The sequence below is a fragment of the Erpetoichthys calabaricus genome, chromosome 18 (assembly GCF_900747795.2).
Source record: "Erpetoichthys calabaricus chromosome 18, fErpCal1.3, whole genome shotgun sequence".
Classification (NCBI taxonomy): domain Eukaryota; kingdom Metazoa; phylum Chordata; class Cladistia; order Polypteriformes; family Polypteridae; genus Erpetoichthys; species Erpetoichthys calabaricus.
Window position 1 is genome coordinate 87,463,816 of NC_041411.2, and position 26,295 is coordinate 87,490,110.

General features: G+C 38.9%; 1 protein-coding gene across 2 annotated transcripts in view; it reads right to left on the reverse strand.

Annotated features, from left to right (window-relative positions):
* mgll (monoglyceride lipase) overlaps positions 1–26,295 on the reverse strand; it is a 204,865-nt gene that overhangs the window by 127,007 nt on the left and 51,563 nt on the right. For both annotated transcript variants that reach the window (XM_028824024.2, XM_051921170.1), the window contains exon 3: positions 15,875–15,981. In XM_028824024.2, the coding sequence (XP_028679857.1) occupies positions 15,875–15,981 (107 nt within the window). The remainder of the gene's footprint in view (positions 1–15,874; positions 15,982–26,295) is intronic.

Here is a 26,295-nt window from a genome sequence, read left to right on the forward strand (position 1 = left end):
ACAGGGAGGACCCGGGAAGCGAACCCAGGTCCCCAACTGCGAGGCAGCAGCGCTACCCACTGCGCCACCACAAAACTAACCTTCATTTGAAAATACAACATGCTCTGTTAAATGGAGTTGTACCCAATTGGCCATTTCCTGGTATAAGCAAGTTATGTGACCACTTGTGGCGTCACACCCAGTGAGGGGCCCCAACCAGCTTGTTTGTAGAGATACAGTACCTTGAAAAAGTCTTAGGTTACTGAAGAAAATTACTTTTAAAGTGAATTATCTGAGCAGTAAGGGCTTATTTGCTTATGAAAACACTATATAACATTACAAGAAAACCCCCGAAGAAAATTACATTTAAAGCGAGTTATCCTGGGCAGTAAGGGTTCATTTGCTTATGAGAATATTATATAACATTAAAAGAAGTATAAATAAACTTTGATGCAATACAAAGTAACCTTTTTAGAATACACATACAGTATTAGGCAAGTGAACATGGACTAAAGATGATTTTTTCTTGTTCACCCCATACTGGAAAGCCTCTAAAGAAATTCGTAAGTTTTCCTGACAGAAACGTCACCTGACTTGTTCTTCTGACAATGTTGTCAGACCTGTTTGTCAGACCCACACAAGCATTTATTTCTGATGCCTGAGTGATTAAAGAAATGCAAAGATTGTTCTTATTCAACTTTGAAATTATGTTGTTGGATCTGTTTTTTCAGGAAGTAGCCAAAAAGCTGGTTTGCCTTGTGTATTAAGGCCATCATTAAAGTCTCTTCTTAAGCCTTCCCAGAATGCCAAGAACACAAAACATGAAACTAATCTTAAAGTGGAATGTGAAATGCTTTCTGTCTGGCTTACAGTATAATATGAAGTCCTCACCGTGAAATATTCTCATCTTATTTCTGACTCTGTATGATTTGTTGAGAGGTGTCTCTTCTTTAAGTGTGAATTAAAAAAATGTATTTAAATCTAATACAAGTATAGTATAACAAAGTAGTCCTAATAAAACTATAATTGTATTTCACTTTCATAAACCTCTGGGTTTGTAGCTACAGACGATTCAACTCTACTACTTTGGGGTGTTACAGGAGGATTGGAGCACCAAAGCTTTTGAGGCTAAAGTCAAACATAAAAGGAAACGGTTGTACCATATTCAACACAGAAACTATTGTACACTTCATTTATGTTACTGGATGTTCACAGTACAGTCATTTTTGGTATGATAATCTTACACTCCTAATACTATATAATAAGCTGCTACTCCTATTGTCACACCTACAATGCTACCTGTACACTGCATTAGTCATCAACACCAAGTTAACAAAACAGCTTCTCATACAAAGGCGATTTCTTAAAACTATAATGTACACTCGGAACACTGACAAAAGTAAATGTAATGCTAAATCTGTGGGGTATATAGCAGCCTCTGCAATTTTATTCACCATCATGAACATGTTATCAGCCTAAACCTCATATTTTTGAAACTCCTAAGTCCAAGTAAGCTGACAACACTGCAGAATAAATGAGGAGTTTCTGTCTGAATGTACGCTCAACGCGTCTTTGTGAATTTACCCACTCAGTCTGTCAAGATCAAGGTAAGTTTTATTATCACACAATGACAAATTAATTTAGCCATGCAAATTGCAATTAACTGGCAAGAAAATACAAAAGAGAAAATAATCAGTAAGCGGCAAAAAAAATAGAAAATGTGAAAAGTATGTGTGGAATCCATCACATTTTAACTTCTCTATAGAATTAAATAACCTAAAAGCGTTAAAAATAACCACCTTTATTTAATTACTTTAATTCTGAAATACAGTATTCTATTTTTTTTCTCAAACTGCTAAAGAGACTTCACAGTGCAGAGGATAAGTGGGATCATTAAGGACTTGATCATACATTTTTAGGACAAGATCTGCAGGCACTGCATCTGTTCCAAAGAGATTTGATAGACCCAGAACAACTTCATCCTGGGAATGAATGTGTCCTGCTTTACAGCTTTTGCTGAAACTCTTGTCAGCTGAGCAGCAAAGCAAAACAGTTTTGGACCTAGTGGTGTTGCTTTAGTGACATGGTGTAGACCATTTCAGAAAAATGATTATACCTTATTTTTATAACAGCAGAAGTGCTTCACAATCAAATGACCACAAACTTTTGTCTTTGAAGAACAGTATGTGTAACATAAGGAACTGGGTGTCTGCTCACCACTTTAACACTGCCAACTTTCCAAGAAATTTTTATCAAGTTGTCTTCGGACCACTGACAGACAAGCAGAAAGACAGACAGACAGACAGACAGACAGACAGATAGACAGATAGATAGAGAAGTTTATTTGTCCCCAGAGGGAAATTTGGCTTTCAGAACCTCTTTAAATAAATACATGCATACACATAAATAAATAAACAAATAAATAAATAAACACACTTTGGCTGGAACACACACCAGAATGACTAAAAAGCAAAACAATTAAAAATAAAGAAAAGTACTGCCTTGGCTGTCACAGTCCCAGGGAGGCATTATGCAGATGTAATGCTGTTGGTATAAAGGAGCCCTCACAGTGTTTCTTGACACACATCTGCTGAATAATTCGTTGGCTGAAAGTACTCATTAAATAAGTGTTACTCCGTCACAGAGAGGATGTGCAGCATTGTTCATAATAGCATTCAGTTATTAATTAAACTCTCCCTGCCAAAAACATTAGCAGGTCCAAGAGTAGTTCCATAGGAGTTCTTAATGAGGAGGACAGGTCCAATTCTGAATAAGATGTATTTTTATACCCTATTTTCTGAGGGAAATCCAAATTCTTTAAAAGAGAAAATGTAGCTGACATTAAATACGTCACAATTGTGCTAGAAAAAGAGACGGTGGTGTGGGTGAGGCCTTAACAAAATGAACTGAATCCATTTTGTGTACTATATTTTTATTCTAGTCAACTTTTTCTCCCTGTAACACTAACATTACATTTATAACTGTTTCTTGTTGGGTAAAATAAAGAATAAAATTGGTCAATTTTGCCTTCTATGGGTACAAGAAAAAAAAGATAATTAGACATGCAACATATATAAAATGTTCAGAAACACAGAAAAAATTGACATTCAACTAAGTAATATTAGTAAAAAAAGGCTAAAAGGGGTTTGCTTAGTGCATGTGCCACCAACAAAACTTTCTGTCACAATGTCACACAGAGGGACGGGCCATAACCCTGGGCCTCTGAGTCAGTAAGTGGAAGCTTGTCCAGTTAAGCTGAAGGGAAATCCTCATCCCCAAGTGAATAAGCAGGCCTCTGGCCTATGCTGCAACTGGGAGGACATTTCAGATCACACAGTGGCAGCCTCTTTCTCTCTCAGCTTTGCTGCCCTCTCCCTACCCTGTGCAATTCCAGATAAGGCCAAAAATGTCAGCAGCAAGGAGTGACTAGGGGTCCTGATCCTCACTGTTTCATGTTCTCTTATTGAGAGGCTGGGGCCTCTAAGTCAGCAAGCGGCAGCTCATCCAGTACAGCTGAAGGATTTCCTGAGTGATTTCCTTGTTCGTGAAGTTTTGCATGAAGTGTAAAACGTGAGCGTAAAGACAAACAAATAGATGGCGATGAATAGACTACCCAGCCCCAGATATACAGTATGTATGTCTAGTCTAGTGTTGGCACATTTCAGATTCAGGCTAGACTTCAGGGCTCTTGCATAAAAGTGCAGTTGAACACGTTCTTATCTGAATCTATGTGCAAAGAAACAATTTGTAGTAGGCAGTAATGTTCATAACACTTTATTACATCCACAGACTAGCACATATGTTCAGTCAGAAACTGCAGTGTTACTTTCAGCCAGACCAGACAGGGATTACTTTAAGGACTTTAGAATAGATTTAGATTTTAAATAGATTTAGTTTTAAAATGTTTAAAATATTTTTAAAATGTTCTCCCTTTTTAAGCAAATGTCTCTCAGTATAATATGGGGTTGTTATCAATAGAACATTTTTATGGTATTGAAAACCTCTTACCAAATTCTCCTACTTTTCAACTAGAATTGAACATAAAAGCAACCAACTAATATACATTAAGACTGTTATCACGCCTATTGAAACACAGAGACAGCTACAAAGCTGACATGAGATTATCTTAGCTAAAAGGAGCCTAATTAAATTGTCAACACAAAATACAGGAAATGCTGAAATTACTACAAAAATAAAATCTGCTTCTACTCATCCACTGAATGTCAGTCATCATAAGCCAATAATATTTAATGTTTTTGAGTACAGTTATCAATTTCGAAAATATTAAGACAATGACAGGACTGAGTGATATCAGACACTTCCTAATGCTATACTGGATCACTGAGATACATTTGGCTCAACGAGGAATGCGTTATTGAATTTGAAAAATACTGGCACATGTACAAAGGCGGTATATTGCCTGCCACTCCATAAAACTTCTGTTTTTTCCCCACTTGGAAAGCCGACCTCAAAACACTCAAGTAAATAATTAATTGACAGAAACAGACAATATGTCTATGAAACTGTCAAGACTCTATTTGTTTTTGGTTCCAAATATGTTACTATGTAAATGTGAACATGCAAAGTCACTGTCATAATTTGTGTCAAGTGTTGGAATAATTCACACACTTGGAAAGTAAACTCTTGAGAATTAAAGTAGGAAATACTTGTGACAGGACCAAGACTTTTAGATTTTAAAGGACGGGGAAGACAGCATACACAGGGTGTTCTCTACCCCGGAACACTAGATGGCAGCACCCCTTGGTTGCAGCAATGCTCCAGATTCCAGGGTATCATGGGAACTAGAGTTATTTGGCTCAGCCCTGTTAGGTTCCATGGGTGCCACCAGGGGTTGCTGTGGGGACTAGCGAGCCCTACTTTGTGGGGCTCCCACCTTACCCAGAAGTCCTCCAGGGACATGCCTTTGGAAAAAGTACTTTTGGGGATTGGTTAAAAGGACATGCCTGCCACAACTCGGGAAGCCAGAGTCGGGAGGAGGTGGACGAAGCTTCCAGAGGAGACAGTGACAGAGAGAGAGCATGAGAGAGAGAGAGAAAGAAGAAGATAAGAAGAAGAAGAAGAAAAAGACAAGGCATTGCTGCGTGCTATATATTGTGTACTGCTTTGTACTTGTGATTGTGGCGTAGGAAACACTTGAGAAAGAAGAGTTTCCCACAATAAAGCATTTGTTTGTGGCAACTTGTGTACAGAGCCTGTGTGTGTCAGGTGTTTAGGGACCTGGAGCACCCCCTGAGGCCTATATACACTATATAAATGATAATTATTATTATAAATTTAGATATCATCAAAGGGTTTGTTTTGGGGAAGTAGGGAAATTCTGCTACATAAGTGACATGTTGAGTGCAGATGAAGGTGCAAGCAGAACTATAATAACCAGGGTGAGAGGTGCATGGAGAAGGTTTTGGGAGCTGCCCCCCCCATTCTGATGTCTAAAGCAGTCTTTCTAACATTACATGGTAAAACTAATAAGAGATGTAGAAGGAACAGTATGCTTTATGGGAGTGAGACACTACTGGTGACAGCAGAACATGAAGCAAAGCTGGAAAGAAAATAAGAATGATCAGATGGAGTTTCATGAATTGAGAGGAAGATGAATGGAGAGGTATGAGAATGACTGAACATGGAGGTGATGCGCTGCAGATTAACAAACTAAAGTAGCCTTGCAATGGGCCGATAGACAGATGACTGGGTTCAGAGGTGCACTAAAATAGAGCTGAAGGAGATAAGGTCAAGATGGAGGCCAAAGAAGATTTTTTTGGAGGTGGTGTCTGATGATATGAAAAAAAATTACCAGGAAAGACGACCAGGACAAAAGAGAGAGTCAGAAATAAATTGGGGGTCATTCCTCTATAAGTGACAACTTGCTTTACTTAAATATGTGATACAGTATATAGACAAAGAGTTTGTGCATTTATATATATATATCACTATTTTCACAAAGAATCTAGACTTATTCGAATTTATTTCAGTTTTTACATTTTGAAAGCATCTGTCATGAGTAGGCAACTCGTAAACTCAGAAATATAATTTTTTATGAATTAATTGAAGTCTAACAATATCCCAGGAGAGCTACACGATGCACTCTTCAAAACTTCCAAAAAAAGGTTGAATGTTTTAAAAAAGCTTCTCTTGTAATGTCTATAAAGAGATTTAGAAATATTTCATGATTCGTTTTTTCTATTCCATTCCCTAACCTAAAAAATTCAGTAGTACTTTATGAATACATTGGCTAAGAATCTTACAAAGAAATTCATTGACATATTTAACATTTTCTGCAATAAATATTTACACCATCCCCAGCTGAAACTGAAGTTAGGCATCACACATCACTGCATGAACACCCTGATATACTCCATAAGGAGTCTTTTTGCTTACTGTCTGTGTGAGTTTTCTCCTTCTTCTCCAGTTACCATCCACAACAGTCATGCTAGGTGTCATGGTGGAGTAACAGTTAGAAATATGGCCTAGCAATTCCAGGGTCCAAGTCACAATCTGGGTGGATTTAGTTTTCACTCTGTGTCGACATTCAATTTTTCTACAAGTACACAGACTTGCGGGTATTTCTGATTTGCAACTATTAATTAGCCTGCTATGCGCTCTGCGCATGAATGTGCCCTGCAATAGACAAGTGCCTCATGAAGGTATGGCTCCTGACCAGTTTTACAGGGACTCTAAACACGAATATGAGAATTCTGATAATGGATCCACAATTCATCTTATCTCCATATTTCAAGATGATGAAACAATGTAATGGTTATAAGAGGTCATATTATAGATACTGCACATGCTATTGATAATTCTATAAAATACAGTAAGCTGCTTTGTTTTTTTCTGATTACAAATGAATTTTACGTTAACAGTTTTTATGCATTAAAATAAGAAAACACCATGTAGGACATGGGTGAGTTAACATATATATATTGTTTTCTGTTAAAAAGACCTGAGAGTTGTCACTTTCTGAATGAATAATAAATGAATGAATGAATTACAGTTAGTAAATCTGAATATTGTGATTTATCTTCTTTAGTGGCATAAATCTGAACAAAAATTAAATGCAAACACAGTTTATCTAAAATTAGGCATAAATATTAGTTATCTTTAATGTCTCTATGTAAATCTGGTTACTATTAGAGTGATTCAGTGTCTGATATAAAAGAGCAGCAATACTATATAATCAGTTAAGCTTAGTTAATACTTGACACGTCTGCACTGGGCTCAAGGGGCCTATGGTAAAAACAACGCCAGATTTGATACACGCCTTTCATGTTGCTTTTGACACACGCTGTGCATGGAAAGTTTTCTAACTATGTGCCAAGCATATATCTGTGAAGTCCAGAGCCTTCACCCTGGAGCTCCAAGTAGCTGGAGTTGACTACTATGGGCAGTCCAAGTAGGTGGAACTGACTCCAGTGAGCACCAATAGAGTCTAGCTGCAGACCTCCAGAATTCTGCCCATTTACACTATGGTTACAATTAGGGTTGTGGGGTGGTCATCTGACTCAAATAATGTCAAGTATTGTCACTCCACCTATATGGAGCCCCAGAGTGCAAATTCTAGGCTGCAGAGATGCCAGACTCACTACTCGATGTGGAGGATGTGGCGGTCATGTATCCCGTGGAAGAAAATTAGTCTTAGGGGTCACATAGTCATTTAGGATAAAGTGTTTGGATATGCTTTCCACATTAAAAATATAATATCCATCTTAGAAGTATAAAAGGGTTAATACATGTCAGAAACCAAAACCTGTTCTGGCATATCAAGAAACCAGATAAAGGTCAAGTGAACAACAAAGACAAGAATGAACCAGAAGAAGGTTGATGAAATACACCAAATGGATGATTAAGCGATCAGCAGATGGCCTGTTAACAACAAGCTTGCTCAATTGTTATACACACAGACGATTCAAGGGTGGTGGCTCAGACCAAAGGGTAAAAGAATAATAAGAATATAATAAAATAGGCTTTTATTTTATCTGGATCATTTTCCTGTAAACCAACCAGAGTAAATGTATGCATTAATTGATGCTGTTATGTAAATTAGTTGCTTTTAAAATTGACCTACACCCTTTGTTTTCTGACCATTCTCACCATACTGTTCCAGACGGTTGTAAAGAATACTTCCTCCTCAGCTTAGTGCTGCAGGTGAAATAAATGACGCAGATGGACAAGTTTTTCTCCTGACAGACTGCTGTCTAAAACAAAAAGGTTTTATCCGACTTATCCTGTTAGAGGATAAGTTTCTTTCTTTAATTAACTCTTTGAGGGCTAAATATTTTTACAAAAAATATAGTTTTATGATAAGCAATGGTTTCCCACAGAATTCAACAAGACACATCTTTTGTTGCATGCTGTGGCTGCCAGTTTGTCAAGAATGTGTGGTAGGCTTGCTGCCAGGCTGTCTTTGCATGGCTGGGGCAGCAGCAGCGGTCACTGTCCCAGTTTATTGCAATCTGGTTTCTACCTTTTATCATTGTTAAGTGGCAGTCCCCCCAGGCGAACAGCGCCTTAGGCATGTCAGCTACTTGAACCTGTTAAACTTAACGAATAGCTGGGGACCAATCAGCTGAAGCCGGAACATCACATTTGACTTCAATCGCTTGTATCAAAATCGGAGTCCAACAAGTCATAGTCCAGTTCAGAGAGAATAGGCAAAACATCGTCCCTGGGAAATATTCTGCTTTACGTATCCCCTTTGGTCTCTTGCCAGGTGTCAGGGCCATTTTTGCTCTTGTTTGTGCCTTGCTACTCACGGGAGTGCAGGAAATCCCAGTCAAAACCAACAAAGCTAACTTTCCTTCTAGCAACGAGACTCCATGTAAAAACATAATGGTTGGTTTTGTCCCAGTTTACCCTTGATTACCATCGTCAACTCCCCCTTTTGACAAAAGTTGACGTCAGCCCTGAAAGAGTTAAGATGTCGACACAATCCAAAATGGTGAATTTCCAGGACCGGCTAGTTACGTAGGTGCCAGAATGATGAATGAAGGGTTGAATATGAGGCAGCAAGTCAATGGGCCGTGATTGAATGGACCGAAACAAGTATAAATGTTGTCACAAAGGCGCTATATTGCGCCTGACCCAGCACAGACTTGACACAGGAGGCACTATCAAATACAACTATTTTATTATTCTTCAGCTGGAGGGCACGTCTTCCCCGTAAAACCCCCAGCTACAACACAGTTCCAAGCACTGTTCACCACCAGTACGGCCCAAGCACAAAACCTTCTTCTCCTTGGCACCACCACTCCTCTCTAGCAACCTTGTCCTCCTCCACCCAACTCTGGCCCTTGAGTGGTGGTTGCTGGCTCCTTTTATAGGTCACCTGGAAGTGCTCCAGGTGCTTGATCACCGAGTTCCAGCGGCACTTCCAGGTGTGATGAATCCATTGCCCACACGGGCTCAGGAGTCCCAAACACAGCACCCCCTGGCGGTACCTGCGGGACCCAACAGGGCTGCCCCCAACTCCAATTCCCAGGGAGCCCTGTGGGAAACCCAGGCACTACTCCAGCCAAGGGGGGTGGCCATCTAGCGTCCAGGGGGAGGTATTGCCTCTTCCAGGGCTGCTCCCCCTGAATATAGTGTGCAGGGGCGTCCCGGCTGGGCATGGATGCCAGCCGCCTGCCACAATGTGTTTTAATCATTCACCACGTGTGTGCTTTGTGGTGTGGTCTGCGCACCGGCTTCACATGGTAAATATAAACCAAGTTTTATATGCACAGTGTTCTGATCTCACTATTATGCTGTAGTAGATATTCAGGCAGCTAAACTCCTCCCTTTATCAATATGACGACTCAGAGACTGACTTGGTGTACATATCTCCAGTTTATTAATAAAGGGCAGATGTTTAGCTGCCTGAATATCTATTACAACATAATAGTGAGATCAGAACAGTGAAACGGCTATGCTACCATAAGATTAAACAGGCAGGATGAACTTTGCTGTATGTGTTTGTGGCAGATACATTACCTACATCAGGAACACCCCACTGTAAGGTGGCTCAGGAAGGACAAACATCACAAAGCATGCATATCTGAACACAACAACAGCCCACAAAATGGAAATGGTCAACAATTAAGCACTTTACTCATCCCAACAAACATGACACACAGTATACAACCACAGTTGATACTGACAAAGCTAACTTCAATGAAAATTAGTCCTTAAGATTAACAGTAAGTCTTATGAAGAGTCTTTAGAGTCAAGAATAAAGAACTACACACCTCAAATATTTGTGTCTTATACTTGAGGATACCCATGCACCTTTACGTGTGTCCTGACAGTTTACAGCCTTTACTAACTAACATTATAGATATAAGGGCTGCCTTCCAGCAGTCCAATTAAAGTTTTTTTTGTTTTTTACAGCACAAAACAAGTAATAGATGTAGGTGGCTCTTTTAGGACATTCTTATTCAGAAAAGAAAGGCATTGTGCACCGCATTATTTCATAATCCACGTCCTGGGGCTCACTATAGTTGAAGGTCTTTGTGTACATTAATATTCTAATAAGGCATCCAGTTGCAAACTTGGCAGTTACTTTTTCCACTCACAGTTTGTAAACTCAGAAATGTTGTTTTATTTAGTCTCGAAAATTTTTTATCATTTATGTTTCTACCCAAGTCTACACTTACTGAAGGTTCTGTATACATTTGAAATCTCCTGTGAGTCCAGGACCTCACCCTTCTAATTGTTCCTGTTAACAATCACCAGCTCAGTCTTTGTAAGTTCCATCTGCGTTTCATTGTCATAAAGAGGATGTACATTTCCAACAGACTTTAAAACTAAGTGAATATACAAACAAAAAAAATAGAAATGAGCACAGAGAAATCATTTAATTCAGCGTGCCAATTACCCCCGCCTTTCTCATATTTCTTTAAGAAGTAAAGCACAGAGATTGGCATTTCTAACTTGAATGCATGTTAGTAGCTTGTGAAATGAATCAGTTAACATAAGAACTCGCAGCTATAGTTGTTCCCAGGTTTAAGACTGGGAATTCCTGTTAAACAAAGGTACTTGATAGATGCGGTACAAAGCCTTTGGGAGTGCGATGCTAATTGTTGCTTAACACAAGAAATCATACTGTGTGCCTTATGATAGCAAATGCCTGTAATGTGAACTAATAGGCCACAAAGTCTAAATATAAACCTACAGAAAAATGATCACATCACGTAGTCATTATTACTGTATTTGACTGCAGCAAGCTCTTTAGCTGCTAAAATCTTCCTGGCACCTCACTGAAAAAAGCAACATAATTCTTTTAAAACTTTCAGCTCCTCATATTAGTTTATCTTCTCCATCCTTTATATCATCTTTAGAAAAAGGATTTAATCTTTTGTAGTTGTGAACAAGCATGAGCATTGTTTTACACTATTTTTGTTATGGCAAGTGTGGTTAATTGGTGATCGAGTTTAAAAAAACCTCAGTTATATTTGGTGATTTAAGAATTAAAGAAATGCTATATTTTTTCTCTCAAAATAAAGGATTGTATACAGCTAAAAGTATATTACATTTAAAAAAAGTTTATAATGAACAAAGGCTAGATGTTTTTTCAGCTGGGATTCAGATGCCATGGAAATAAACAGCTGTGTTCATACTTTGTTTTAGAGAATTCCAAGTTTATGGCAGCCATACTGATCAAGCATACATGATGTAATTTTATCCTGCTCAAACATTCTTTCTTCACAATGCTGCTCCGCCTAAAGAAAAAAACAATTCACAGATGCGTTCCTTGTTTTCCGCCTCACGTTTCCCAAACCCACAGATTCTCTGACATGCAGCAAAACTATTGGTGGGATTAGTGTGCATTATTTGGTGTATTTTTCTTTTTGAGTCCGATGACATTATTTGTACTGTCACACTTTCTATTTCATTATGTTATTATTTTTATTATCAGTACTAAGCAAAACATTTCTTGTTTATTAAAGAAACATAATTTGTATTGTTAACATATTCCAGATGACTCTAGTTTTCCATAAGTTTAATTACAAACCTACAGCAAAAATAAATCTTGGCATCTGGGAAATCCTCTCAACCCATCTGTTACTGATTTCCAAAATATTTAGAGGCTTTTCATTTACCTATAAATGGGAAGGCATGTTCTGGATGAGATGCAGAGAAGCCCTTAAAAGAGCATGAGAAGGAAGCAGCCATATAGTTATTTCCAAAAAAAATATTTAAAATTTAAAACCAGCAGGTCAGACAGGTTCATTAAACACTTTTAGATTTTGTTTTAAGTGGATTCTATCCAAAGATTTCTTTCCTTTGCAAAACTTAGAAAGGGCATGTAAAAAATGTAGTCATGCAGCGACAACAGGAACCATGTCATTATACACAGTGTCAAGAAAAAAATGTTTATTTTTTCCAAGAAGGGAAGGAACAGTTGTTCTTTGCGTGGCTTAACTGAAACTGGGCCATTGTCTGTTGCAAAATTGTGCTATAATATAAGAAATTAAACTAAAGTTTTACTTCAGATGCTTTGTTTTTCAAACCTTATGTAACACAGCTGCAGAGAAAAAAAAGAAAAGGACAGACTGCTTTAACTGTTGAGACAGATGCCCACATGAAAATCACAAAATTGACAAAAGCAGAAAAATTAACAATGATTTCAGTACATTAGCATTTTTTGCTTTGGCTACCCAAACTTGGATGTATTCCAATCAAGTATGATATCTCATAAATCCAAAAAATGTCACACTGACAAAGAAAATATAATATACAGTGCTTATTTTTGTGCTCAGAATCCCATAATTACACTGTTTCCCTTGTTTGTTTGAAAGATTTACTAAACAGTGGCAAGAGAGAGGAGAAGACCAGAAGCTGTGAAACTAAAGAGGTAAAGAAGATCACTATGAAGAAAACAAATGTCCAACATGAATCTAAGTTATGACTCTTGATGTTTCTCCCAGAAAATTGTTGCAATTACAAATGTTTTGGTATACACATGTTTATTTCCTTTATGTGCATTGGAACAACACAAAAAAACAGAGAAAAAAAGCCAAATCTGACATCATTTCACACAAAACTCAAAAACTGGGCTGGACAAAATTATTGGCACCCTCTACTTATTATTTGGTTGCACGCCCTTTGGAAAAAATAACTGAAATCAAGCGCTTCCTATAACCATCAACAAGCTTGTTACACCTCTCAAATGGAATTTCTGACCACTCTTCTTTTGCAAACTGCTCAAGGCTTCTCAAGTTTGAAGGGCGCCTTCTCCCAACAGCAATTTTGAGATCTCTCCATAAGTGTTCAATCAGATTTAGATCCGGACTCATTGTTAGCCACTTCAGAACTCTCCAGCGCTTTGTCTTCAGCCATTTCTGAATGCTTTTAGAGGTATGTTTGGGGTCATTGTCCTGCTGGAACACCCATGACCTCTGACACAGACCCAGCTTTCTGACACTAGGCCCTACATTGCACCCCAATATCTTTTGGTAGTCTTCAGATTTCATGATGCCTTGCACACAGTCAAGGCATCCAGTGCCAGAGGCAGCAGAACATCCCCAAAACATCTCAGAACCTCCACCATGTTTGACTGTAGGTACTTTGTTCTTTTCTTCGTAGGCCTCATTCCATTTTCTGTAAACAGTAGAATGATGAGCTTTACCAAAAAGCTCTACCTTGGTCTCATCTGTCCACAAGACGTTCGCCCAGAAGGACTTTGGCTTTCTAAAGTACATTTTGGAAAACTCCAGTCTGGCTTTTTTATGTTTCTGTGTCAGCAGTGGGATCCTCCTGGCTCTCCTGCCATAGCGTTTCATTTTGTTCAGATGTCAACGGATAGTTCGAGCTGACACTATTACACCCTGAGTCTGCAGAACAGCTTGAATATGTTTTGAAGTTCATTGGGGTTGTTATTCTACCATTCGGACTATCCTTCGTTGCAGTCTTTTATCAATTTTTCTCTTCCGCACAGGGAGATTAGCTACAGTGCCATGTGTTGTGAACTTCTTGATTATGTTGCGCACAGTGGACAAAGGAACATGAAGATCTCTGGAGTTGGACTTGTAGTAAGATTGTTGATATTTTTCCACAATTTTTGTTCTCAAGTCCTCAGACAATTCTCTGCTCTTCTTTCTGTTCTCCATGCTTAGTGTGGCACACTCAGACACTAAACAGAAAGGTTGAGTCAACTTTTCTCCATTTTAACTGGCTTCAGGTGTGATTGCTATATTGCCAGCACCTGTTTCTTGCCACAGGTGAGTTCAAACGAGCATCATATGCTTGAAATAAACGATTTACCCACAATTTTGAAAAGGTGCCAATAATTTTGTCCGGCCCATTTTTGGAGTTCTGAGTGACATGATGTCAGATTTGGCTTTTTTTCTCTGTTTTTTGTGTTGTTCCAATGCACATAAAGGAAATAAACATGTATATACAAAAACATTTGTAATTGCAATAATTTTCTGGGAGAAATGGTGCATTTTCTGGGAAAATTCCAGGGGTGCCGATAATTTCAGCCATGACTGTATATTTTCGTATGTTTATATACCCTGTATATTTGATGTTGTTGCTAAAGAAATGGTGAAAACTCTGCATTTTAAAATTAAGCTTTATTTCTGATAGGTACCAGATTGTAATTATGAGAAGCATTTTTATTTTTTTATGCCATGTGTATTTATGGATATGTATTTTTGTGCATATTTTATTAAGAAAAGTAGGTAAGGAAATTTTACTTATTTTAGTACTAGGTGGTATCCCCCCTGCTCACTTCGCTTGCCAACCCCCCAGCCTATACTATGCGCCAGCCACTTCACATCTCTGCAGCTCACGTTGTGAAGAGCGGGGCTGAACGCACCCCAAGGAGATGCGGTCGCTCCTCTGAAACCCCCTTTAAAACGGTGATACAATGAGAAACAAATAGTTTTTTATTTACCTCCTATTTGCTTGATCAGCTGCTGGTTGCTGCTGTGTCACATGATCTGCATCTCGCGCGGCGCTTCAAACATTTAAAAGCCTGTACAGCAGCTGTCCTACTCTTTGTGTTTTATTTAAAGCCCCCAGGCGTGGTTAAATCTCTTGGCACAAAGTCTCATCTCACGGGAAGTGAGTTCTTGATATTTTTTAGTTTATACTTTAAAAACGGAATAAGAATCTGAAAATCTAACAACATCACATTAAAGTTCGATAAATTCTGAAAAGAATGATACCAAACAAATATATGTAGGTTTTAAAATAAGCCCGATTTAAAGCGTGACAAAAAACGTTGCACAAAATCATTGCACTTTTAGGCTTAGGATTTTGTATATAGAGAGTAGATTTTTATGGTCACTGATCAATTATGCCTACAGAATTTCATTTTGTTAATAATAAATGAATAGAAAACATCCTTGGTCTACAGTTTAATTATACAAATGTGTCTGATTATGCAGAAGCTTAGTGTAAAGGAAAAAAAATCTGTTTGATGAAAAGCATGGTGAGTGTGCCAGAGTCTACAAGTAAGCTTGCTGGAAAAATTAAACTGAATTCAAAACTAATTGTGTATTCCATGGCCTGGTACTGCAGTCCCTCATAGATCACATGTCATTTTTTCATACCAAAATTATGCAAAGTAGTGTTGCAGACTATCTGCTTTATTCATCATATCTGCTGTTCTTATTAAAATTCTTATTTGGTTACTGTCAGTTTAATGACAACTTTCTTTTGTTCCATAATGCTGAAAAGCCAGGACCTTTATTCTGAGACTGATTTAGCTGTGGAATTTTGGGAATAATGAATCAGTGTGTGCTGAAAAACAAAAATGAGATGCCAAATTACAGTAGCAGCTTATTTCAGAGTATTTTCTGAAACCAGATATCACTCGGCTGCTTCTGACGCATCATGAAGAAGCCAAGTCAAAAGTTGGAAAATACAGATGAGTGAACTGTGCTCTTCTTACCGTGATCATGTGTGAACACCAGCATGGAATGTTCTGTTAACATCTCGGCCAAGTTGCTGTAGCGACCGCAGTGCTCTCCTGCACCATGTGCGACGAAGACCAACGCTCTGAAAATAGGCCAAAGGTAAAGAGACAAAAATAAATGAATTTAAGCCAGCTGATATAAATACTGACATCTGGAAACACTGCCAGCCTTTGCACTTGCTTTAACCTGCTATGGTAAAGGAGGCCTGGGAAAAGCTCACCTCAAATCAGATTCCTATGTTTTTGATCTTACCCACCATTGCTACAAATATTTATGTGATTACTACACAAAACATCATGAAAACAAAATCAATTATTCAAACGTCTTCAGAAAAGATGCAGACTTATTTCATTATCATCCATATATTATAAAGTTCACTTCAGCAAAATTTACACTAATTAGAACTGGCATTGTAGGAGAAATGAATGAATGTTTAATATTAATTAAACACTTTAAAAGGAAAACTGAAAATGTATTTATTCTACAGATTAGTATATCTTGCTTTGATATAGTATACTTTTTCTATTCAAACTACATTGTCCTTGCCTCATGAAGTATTTAAATGTAAAATGTGAGCTGTACTCACACACTGACTCATGTTCTTACTGAAGTGTCACGAAACATGATGCAGCAAAGAGAAAATATTTATTTATCATATTAACTGCCATATTAAAAGACCAGTAAAGTTAATTGGGAAACTTTAACATTTTGAGAAAAAAAAAATAAAAATCAGTGAGCTTAAAAACCCAAACATGTTATTTTTTTGTTTTTTTTTAAATTTAAAGGAATACATCTGTCATCACACATTTCCATTTTGCTACAAAATCCCCTGTCTAGCCATTTACTGAGCAGGAACCGGTGAAATGAATGGCATTTACTGGAAAGGCAGGATGCTCCACCTAAAGAGATAAGCCTCTTAAGCAAAAAAAAAAAAAACATTAATCTTAAATTCACTTAAGTTGATTCTACATTTACGACTATTAATTTAAAAACAAAAAATAAAATAATAATCAATGACTGCCAACCGGTTGCTCTGACTTCATACATTGTGAAGACTTTGGAAAGGCTAAAACTGGCCAAGTTGCAGCCCCTTGTCAGAACAGCAATTTGCCTTCCAGAATCACAGAGCGGTGAACGATGCTGTCATCTTTATGATGAACACAACCTTTTCCCGTCTTGAGAAACAGGGCATCAGGATGAGGATATGGTTTTGTGACTTCACTATAGAATTCAACACCATACAGCCCAAAATGCTGGAGGGGAAGCTCCGATCACCATAGTGTCCTGGATAACGGATGATTCAATTGGTAGACCAAAGCTGTTTGTGCAGCTTAACTGTGTATCAGACATGGCCATGAGTAGCGCCGGGGTTCCACATGAAAATGTACAAGATCCCTTCCTGTTTACCCTAACACCTCACACATTAAATGCAGACATTTTCTAATGACACAGGTGAATGAATACAGGACACTAGTGCAAGACTTTGTTGAATTTATACTGAACCTCCTACAGTTAGGTCCATAAATATTTGGACAGAGACAACTTTTTTCTAATTTTGGTTCTGTACATTACCACAATGAATTGAGTTGAAGTGCAGACTTTCAGCTTTAATTCAGTGGGTGAACAAAGCGATTGCATTAAAATGTGAAGCAACTAAAGCATTTTTTGAACACAATCCCTTCGTTTCAGGGGCTCAAAAGTAATTGGACAAATTAAATAACTGGAAATCAAATGTTCATTTCTAATACTTGGTGGAAAACCCTTTGCTGGCAATGACAGCCTGAAGTCTTGAACTCATGGACATCACCAGATGTTGAGTTTCCTCCTTTTTAATGCTCGGCCAGGCCTTTACTGCAGCGACTTTCAGTTGCTGTTTGTTTGTGGGCCTTTCTGTCTGAAGTTTAGTCTTCAACAAGTGAAATGCCTGCTCAATTGGGTTAAGATCAGGTGACTGACTTGGCCATTCAAGAATTGTCCACTTCTTTGCTTTAATAAACTCCTGGGTTGCTTTGGCTGTATGTTTTGGGTCATTGTCCATCTGTATCATGAAACGCCGCCCAATCAATTTGACTGCATTTAGCTGGATTTGAGCAGACAGTATATCTCTGAACACCTCAGAATTCATTCGGCTGCTTCTGTCCTGTGTCACATCATCAATAAACACTAGTGTCCCAGTGCCACTGGCAGCCATGCACGCCCAAGCCATCACACTGCCTCCCTCCACCGTGTTTTACAGATGATGTGGTATGCTTTAGATAATGAGCAGTTCCACACCTTCTCCATACTTTTTTCTGGCCATCATTCTGGTAGAGGTTGATCTTGGTTTCATCTGTCCAAAGAATGTTTTTCCAGAACTGTGCTGGCTTTTTTAGATGTTCTTTAGCAAAGTCCAATCTAGCCTTTCTATTCTTGAGGCTTATGATTGGCTTGCACCTCGCAGTGCACCCTTTATATTTACTTTCATGCAGTCTTCTCTTTATGGTAGACTTGGATATCAATATGCTTACCCCCTGGAGAGTGTTGTTCACTTGGTTGGCTGTTGTGAAGGGGTTTCTCTTCACCATGGAAATGATTCTGCGATCATCCACCACTGTTGTCTTCCGTGGACGTCCAGGTCTTTTTGCGTTGCTGAGTTCACCAGTGCTTGCTTTCTTTCTCAGGATGTACCAAACTGTAGATTTTGCCACTCATAATATTGTAGCAATTTCTCAGATGGGTTTTTTCTGTTTTTGCAGCTTAAGGATGGCTTCTTTCACCTGCATGGAGAGCTCCTTTGACCGCATGTTGTCTGTTCACAGCTAAATCTTCCACATGCAAGCACCACACCTCAAATCAACTCCTTTTATCTGCTTAATTGATAATGACATAACGATGGACTTGCCCACACCTGCCCATGAAATAGCCTTTGAGTCAATTGTCCAATTACTTTTGAGCCCCTGAAATGAAGGGATTGTGTTCAAAAATGCTTTAGTTGCCTCACATTTTTATCCAATCGTTTTGTTCACCCCACTGAATTAAAGCTGAAAGTCTGCACTTCAACTGCATCTGAGTTGTTCCATTTAAAATTCACTGTGGTAATGTACAGAACCAAAATTAGAAAAAAGTTGTCTCCGTCCAAATATTTATGGACCTAACTGTACATCTCAAAATCAATAAGACAAAGTAAATTATCATAGACATCAGGAGGGCCAAGCTCACTCTGTCCCCAGTTCTCAATAATGGTGAAGATGTGGAGTGGAGCTGGTGAGGACATGTAAGTACTTCAGGTGAATCTGATTGACAGGCCTAGAGTAGAGCACCAACACAGAGGCAGTATACACAAATGGTCAGAGTCACCGCTATTTCCTGAGGAGGCCAAGGTCATGTGGTGTATGCAGGCCACTCTCACATGTCTTCTTCCAGTCTGTAGTGGCCAAGGTATTTTTCTATGCTGTAGAATGCTGGGGATATGGCATTAGTGCAGGCGATGACAACAGACTAAATAAATTGGTTAAAAAAGGCTGGCTCAGTCTTGGGAGTCGGGCTGGACTCTCTGGAGGAAGTGGTTGAACAGAGATCACAATCCTGGTCCATGACTGTCATCCTCTGTAAGAGGTTTTGGATAAACAGAGGAACACATTCAGTGACAGAATGAGACAACTGCAATGCTCCAAGGAATGCCATGTGAGTTTGGTTCTACCCTCAGCCGGCACACACCATAATGAGTCACCTCCATAGCCGAGGTGGTCTTGTTCTCTGTGTGCTGATTGATACTGCGCTATTTTAGCAGGCAGCTTATCAGAAAATAATGGTATTTGTAACATACTGCGTCAATGATTGACATCCAGTACTGTGAAACTGTAACTGATACTTACGTGCAATTCTAATCACTTGAAAATTGGTAAATACATACACTTTGGTAATTTACTTATCGATAATTCTTGTTATGGTGGCACAGCAGGTAGCGCTGCTGCCTTGCAGTAAGAAGACCAGGTTTTGTGGCCCAGGTTCTCCCTGCATGCATGTTTTCTGAGTGTCTGCATGGGTTTCCAGTCCAAAGACATGCAGGTTAGGTGGACTACCCATCCTAAACGGGACCTTGTGTTTGATTGGGCAGTGTGCATGTGTGTGTTTGCCCTGTGATGGACTGGCATCCTGTCCCGGGTTTGTTCCCGTCTTGTGCCCTATGCTAAAAGGGATAGCACCCCCTGTGACCCAGTTCAGGACTAAGTGGGTTAGACGATTCCCAATTCTCGTTATGTGTGTACTTGTACCTTGTTAACATACTTAAGATTATATGTATGCTTGTGCCTATTTATGTCTGCTGCTGTAACCCTGCAATCTATCTATTAAAGAATAAAGATAATATTGAAATATTACATACTCTGCTTTCAGCAGAATAACCCAAATTATGTAAGCGACTAAATGTATTTCTGTAATTGCTCTGTGGGTTATTCAGTGTCCTAGGTTCAAATCCTGTGCTGTACTGGTGTTTTTGTGGAATCTGCACGTTCTCATTGTGCCAGGATTGGTCTTCCATTGTGTATACCCGTCTGCCCTCCATATCTAAAGATATGAATGTTAGATTAATTTAGCAATTCTAGATTAGCCTTGTGGGTGTATTCATAAGTGGGCAGTGTGATTGACTGGCGCTCTGTCCAGAGTTATTTCCTACTTGGATAGGCTCCTGCCCACTGTGACTCTGAAGAGGAATTAAGTAGAATTGAAATGTTACCAGTTTTATAGTTTTTTTTTTTTTATATTACAAAGCTGCAAGTGTAAAGGTGATCATATTAAGTTCTTCCAAAATTAAAAAGAGACAGTAATTGCTTCATCAAATCTTTCCCTGAAATTGTAATGACAGGACATTCATATAAACCCTTCAGGTCGTTTGTGTAAATCACTTGATACATCTGTTTCTTGCTGGAGAGTTTCAAAGGACTGGGAGGCATAGAAAAATAACCCAAAATATAAGTGTGGGTAAGCAGCAAATGGGCCCTGCGGTGGGCTTGTTTCCTGCCTTGCACCCTATGTTGGCTGGGATTTGCTCCAGCAGACCCCCGTGACCCTGTAGTTTGGATATTGCAGATTGGATAATGGATGGATAAGCGGTAAATGCATAGGATTCTGACTCAGAAAGTGTAAACTAAGAACAAATGTATAAGACATAAGCATAGAAATTCTTATACAATTAGTACAACTCTGTTTTAAATTATAAGAAGGATACAGACAGAGTTTTTGAGACAAAACAAACTACTGTAAGGACTTCAGGATCTTCTTACTTTGGGCATCTCCTCCAGCTTCAATGTTCACTTTCTAGGATGCTCTGAACAAGATGGATGTTATACTGCAGGTTAAATGAATTAGTGCAGTGGAATGCAGCTGGGTGCGTAATGTAGAACATAGGGGGCTGAGACTGGTCGAAAGAAAATTGAAAAATTACTTGTACTATGGTGGAGAAAATCGGCATGTGTGGGAGTAAATGCTTTGGGCAATGAATTAAAAAGGAACATGAATGACATTTACTTGAAAACTGTGGATTTGCTGATAATAACCCATTTTGAGTAGAAGCTGTTTTTTTTTTTTGACATTCTAAAAATAAACAAACAGCATTTGGTGAATTTTAGCACAAAGGACACATGCAGGGAAACCTTTCTGTACTTATTTCTGTGAAGAAACATTGTATGAAAAGTTTTGAGGTGAATAGAGTCTACAGTAAATACCAAAAAAGAAGACACCACCCCAGAGTGCAGAATCTTGCTAGTTACCAATATTTTAAAATATTGTGACATGAAGCATGAAAGAAGTGTAAAGGTGAATATAATCATTGTGCCCAAAGAGAGCAGTGTCGCACACTGCAGGGTAGAGTACTCACTGCACACCCAAGGGTCGAGTACTCCTTGTTCACTTGTGTGGCCTGCTCCAACGTGGTCATTAAATTTGCTGATGTCATCACCATCATAGGTCTTGTGTCCAACAACGATGACACATATAGAGGAGATTTGCCTCCTGTGGGGCCAGAATAATAATCTCTCCTTTAATGTCAGCTGAAACCAAGACGGTGGTCATAGACTTCAGGAACGGGCGGCATACTGATACTCTGTGCCAGAGAGGACAGAGCCGGCTATACTTCCTTAGAAGACTGGCGTCCTTCAACATCTGCAATAAGATGCTGCAGATGTTCTATCAGACGGTTGTGGCGAGCGCCCTCTTTTACGCAGTGGTGTGCTGGGGAAGCAACATAAAGAAGAAGGACGCCTCACGCCTGGACAAACTGGTGAGGAAGGCAGGCTCTATTGTAGGCATGGACCTGGACAGTTTGACATCCGTGGCAGAGCGACGGGCGCTGAGCAGACTCCTGTCAATCATGGAGAATCCACTGCATCCACTAAACAGTGTCATCTCCAGACAGAGGAGCAGCTTCAGCGACAGACTGCTGTCAATGTCCTGCTCCACTGACAGACTGAGGAGATCGTTCCTCCCTCAATCTATTCGACTCTTCAATTCCACCCAGGGGGTAAACGTTAACATTATTCAAAGTTATTGTCTGTTTTTACCTACATTTCTATTACTCTTTAATTTAATATTGTTTTTTTGTATCAGTATGCTGCTGCTGGAGTATGTGAATTTCCCCTTGGGATTAATAAAGTACAGTATCTATCTATCTATCTATCTATCTATCTATCTATCTATCTATCTATCTATCTATCTATCTATCTATCTATCTATCTATCTATCTATCTATCTATCTATCTATCTATCTATCTATCTATCTATCTATCTATCTATCTATCTATCAAAGAAGAAGCTGTGCAGGCAGTCAACTGCTTTACATTTCTAGGAATTACAATTGATGACAACCTGAGTTTGACACAAGGTATCCTGTCAAGAAGGCCCACTGATGCCTTTACATCCTTACTTGTCTGAGGAAAGATAGAATGTCCGCATATATGCACAACACCACCTACAGATGCTGTAAAAATGTCGCCCTATCCTTCGGTTGAGAGATAAAATCAAGGGTCTGACTCTCTGTGGTCATAAAAGATCTTCGGGCATCTTTCGTAAAGAGTAGTGTATATCCTGATGTCCTGGCTAAAATATCCACCAATGGCCTTGTCAATCTGGCCCCCCAAATCATCCACTGTTTCTAATTCTATCTCTCTCTCTCACACACCCCTTTGCCACCTAACAGCTAATGTGTTGTGAAGCGTTGTGGAGCAAAATGGCTCCCCACTACGCAGTTGGCAGTTGGATTGGTGGAAGAAGTGGCTCCCCTCTCACTATGTGAAGTGTTTTGGGTAGTATAAAAAGTGCTATATAAATAGAAAGAATTATTATTATCTCAGTGGTTACATGACATATTAGAAGAGCACCTTATGAGCTTAGGGCTACAAAGCAGTGCAAAGGCGTAGAAGCTGACACTGAATGTTACTGCCTTAAGTTCAAGACATGCTGTTACACACGTAGCTCTAGAAATGTGAACACTATTGTACAATCGCTGCTCTTCTCCTCCATTCTGGCAAATGATACAAGACCAATAGCACTTGCACCACTAGCTTCAATGAGTTTTTATCCACAGGTCAAAAGGTTACTCAAAAGCTACTCCTTACTAACAAATGAATGATTGCTTCTTGTACACGGTATGGTGTTCAATTATTATATTACATATTCCTTGTTTTTTTGTCTATTGTTGGTATTGTACTACTATTACATGATACTGTACTATGCAAACAGGACAATAACATGAACTTGAACCTGAAATACAGCCCACCAATGCACTTTTTGACTAGAGCAATTCACTAAATCTCTAACTTTACCTCTGCATGACTGTGATGGACCCCATTCATGGGCTAATTCTTGCCTTGCACACTATACTGCTGAGACTCTGGTTTCCTACTGCCCTGGCAGAGTTTGAAAATGCTGTGTTATATTACTTACATTAGAATCGATTTGATCCTAAATATAACAGACAGAGCATAGATTACTAGCAAAGACACAACTGTGTTTTTTGACAACTGGGATCTAGCACTGCACAAAACACACACACACACACACACACACACACGCACGCACGCACACACACACAGAGAATAGCAGTCGTCATTAGCAACTCTGCTTCATTCTCCCTGCCTCAATGATGTATTATAAGCAATCAGGTGCAGCTGCCTCTTTGCCACCCTGATGAAAGCACAGCTGCACCTTAACATTGCATCTAATGTATCATTAATGTAGAAAATTATATGAGAAAATCAATGCATTTGCTAATGACTTGCTGTATTTTGTCAAATTGCACTACATTTTACACACATTTGATGCTGTTTTGGTAGGCAGTAGGTGGTATGTTATTTTGCTGTTTCTCTTTTTTTAGGTAGAAAACTAAGTCAGTAGGAGGAAAAAGAGAAGGAATGCAACAAATCCAAGTATGTGGGCTGAGGGGTGCAAACTCCTACTGCTTTCAAAGACAATTGGCAGACTTAGGTAAATGCATGAGGGAGTCGACATGGGGAGCACCAAAAAGATAATACATGAAAACAACTACAGCAATAAAATATAGTAAACCCAATCTGCAATTGTGTATGTTGTCTCATGGGCATAGATTAATATATTTATTTAATTTTGTAAGTTTAAAAATAAGCAGGATCACAAGTAACTTGGCATCACAGTATTGAAAGAAATAGCATACTGTAGGTACATTAAACATACAATGTAGACATTAAAATAATGGAGTACAGTATATCAAAGTTGTCAAAAACTAAATATCACATCCATCTTAAAGAGTATGAGTTTCAAAATGCAATAATCCGTGTTTAAAAATGATGGCAAAGAACATGTTTTTCAGATTTGTTCATTAAGGTGTACCTGAAACAATTCTGATGAATTTAGCAGCTGTAAATAAACATGTAAAATACTGACAATCTGTCAGCTCCCCTCCAACTTGACTTAAAGCATCTATTATATTGAATTCCCAGAATTTAGGTATTTAGGCAAAATCTAATTCTGGATCAAGCACAATATGGTTTCAGATTAACTTGTATTTCACATTAAGACTAACTCCCCACATTCTCTGACCAGCTGCATCACCATCTGCTTTAGGAACTGTTGTGGCTCTGACCATAAGGTCCTGCAACAGGTAGTGCATCCTGCGGAAAAAACTGTTGGGTCCTTAGTGCCCTAAAATTGAAGACATCTTTGGAAAGTGTTCTATCTGCAAAGTTTGTAGCATTGTGAAGGACCACTTCCCACCCCTTACAAGGTCTCCGTCTTTCACTTCCTTCTGGCAGAAGATACTGTAGCATCTGAATCAGTTCTGCCTGGAGCAACAACTACTTTTACCCCTTGGCTGCCTCTTGGACTCTAAACTCTGTGCTGCCCCCCTGCAACCCAGATTTATATTCAGTACAACTGTTACACTTGTCATTATTAGTTTTGCTGTTATTCATTAATTAATTATATATTTATTAATATCAGTTTCAAATTATTACTATCTAGTTTACTTGTCACTACCGTTGTTTTTATTAGTTTTACTGCTATTCATTTATTATTTATTTATTACTATTAGTTTCAAATTATTACTATCTATTCACTTACCTATTATTTGTTTTTAATTATTTATTTATCTATTAAAGTATAATATAGTTCTTTATAAATGGGGAGGGTTACGTCAGAAAAGGCATCCGGTGTAAAATTTTGCCAAATCAATATGCAGACAAGAATACAAATTTCCATACCAGATCAGTCGAGCCCTGGCTTAACAACGACCGCCACCAGTACTGTTAGCCAACAGGGTGCTGGCGGAAATTGGGCTACTTTTGGCCGAAGAAGTAGAAGAAGAAGACGGAGAAGAAGAGGGGGGAGACATGTCTGGAGGCAGGAGGAGAGGAAGAAAGTAAAGAGAGTGGAACTGAGGGTAGGAACTTTGAAGAGAGGTGAAAAAGAGAGTGCAGGCAGGTGGAATGGGTGGAGAAGAGTGTCAGGAGTGATTTGTGACAGACGGGTATCAGCAAGAGTGAAAGGGAAGGTCTACAGGACGGTAGTGATACCAGCTAAGTTATATGGGTTGGAGACGGTGGCACTAACCAGAAAGCAGGAGACAGAGCTGGAGGTAGCAGAGTTAAAGATGTTAAGATTTGCACTGGGTGTGATGAGGATAGATAGCATTAGAAATGAGGACATTAGAGGGTCAGCTCAAGTTGGACGGTTGGGAGACAAAGTCAAGGAGGCGAGATTGCATTGGTTTGGACATGTGCAGAGAAGAGATGCTGAGTATATTGTGAGAATGATGCTAAGGATAGAGCTGCCAGGGAAGAGGAAAAGAGGAAGGCCTAAGAGAAGGTTTATGGATGTGGTGAGAGAGGACATGCAGGTGATGGGTGTAACAGGACAAGATGTAGAGGACAGAAAGATATGGAACAAGAGG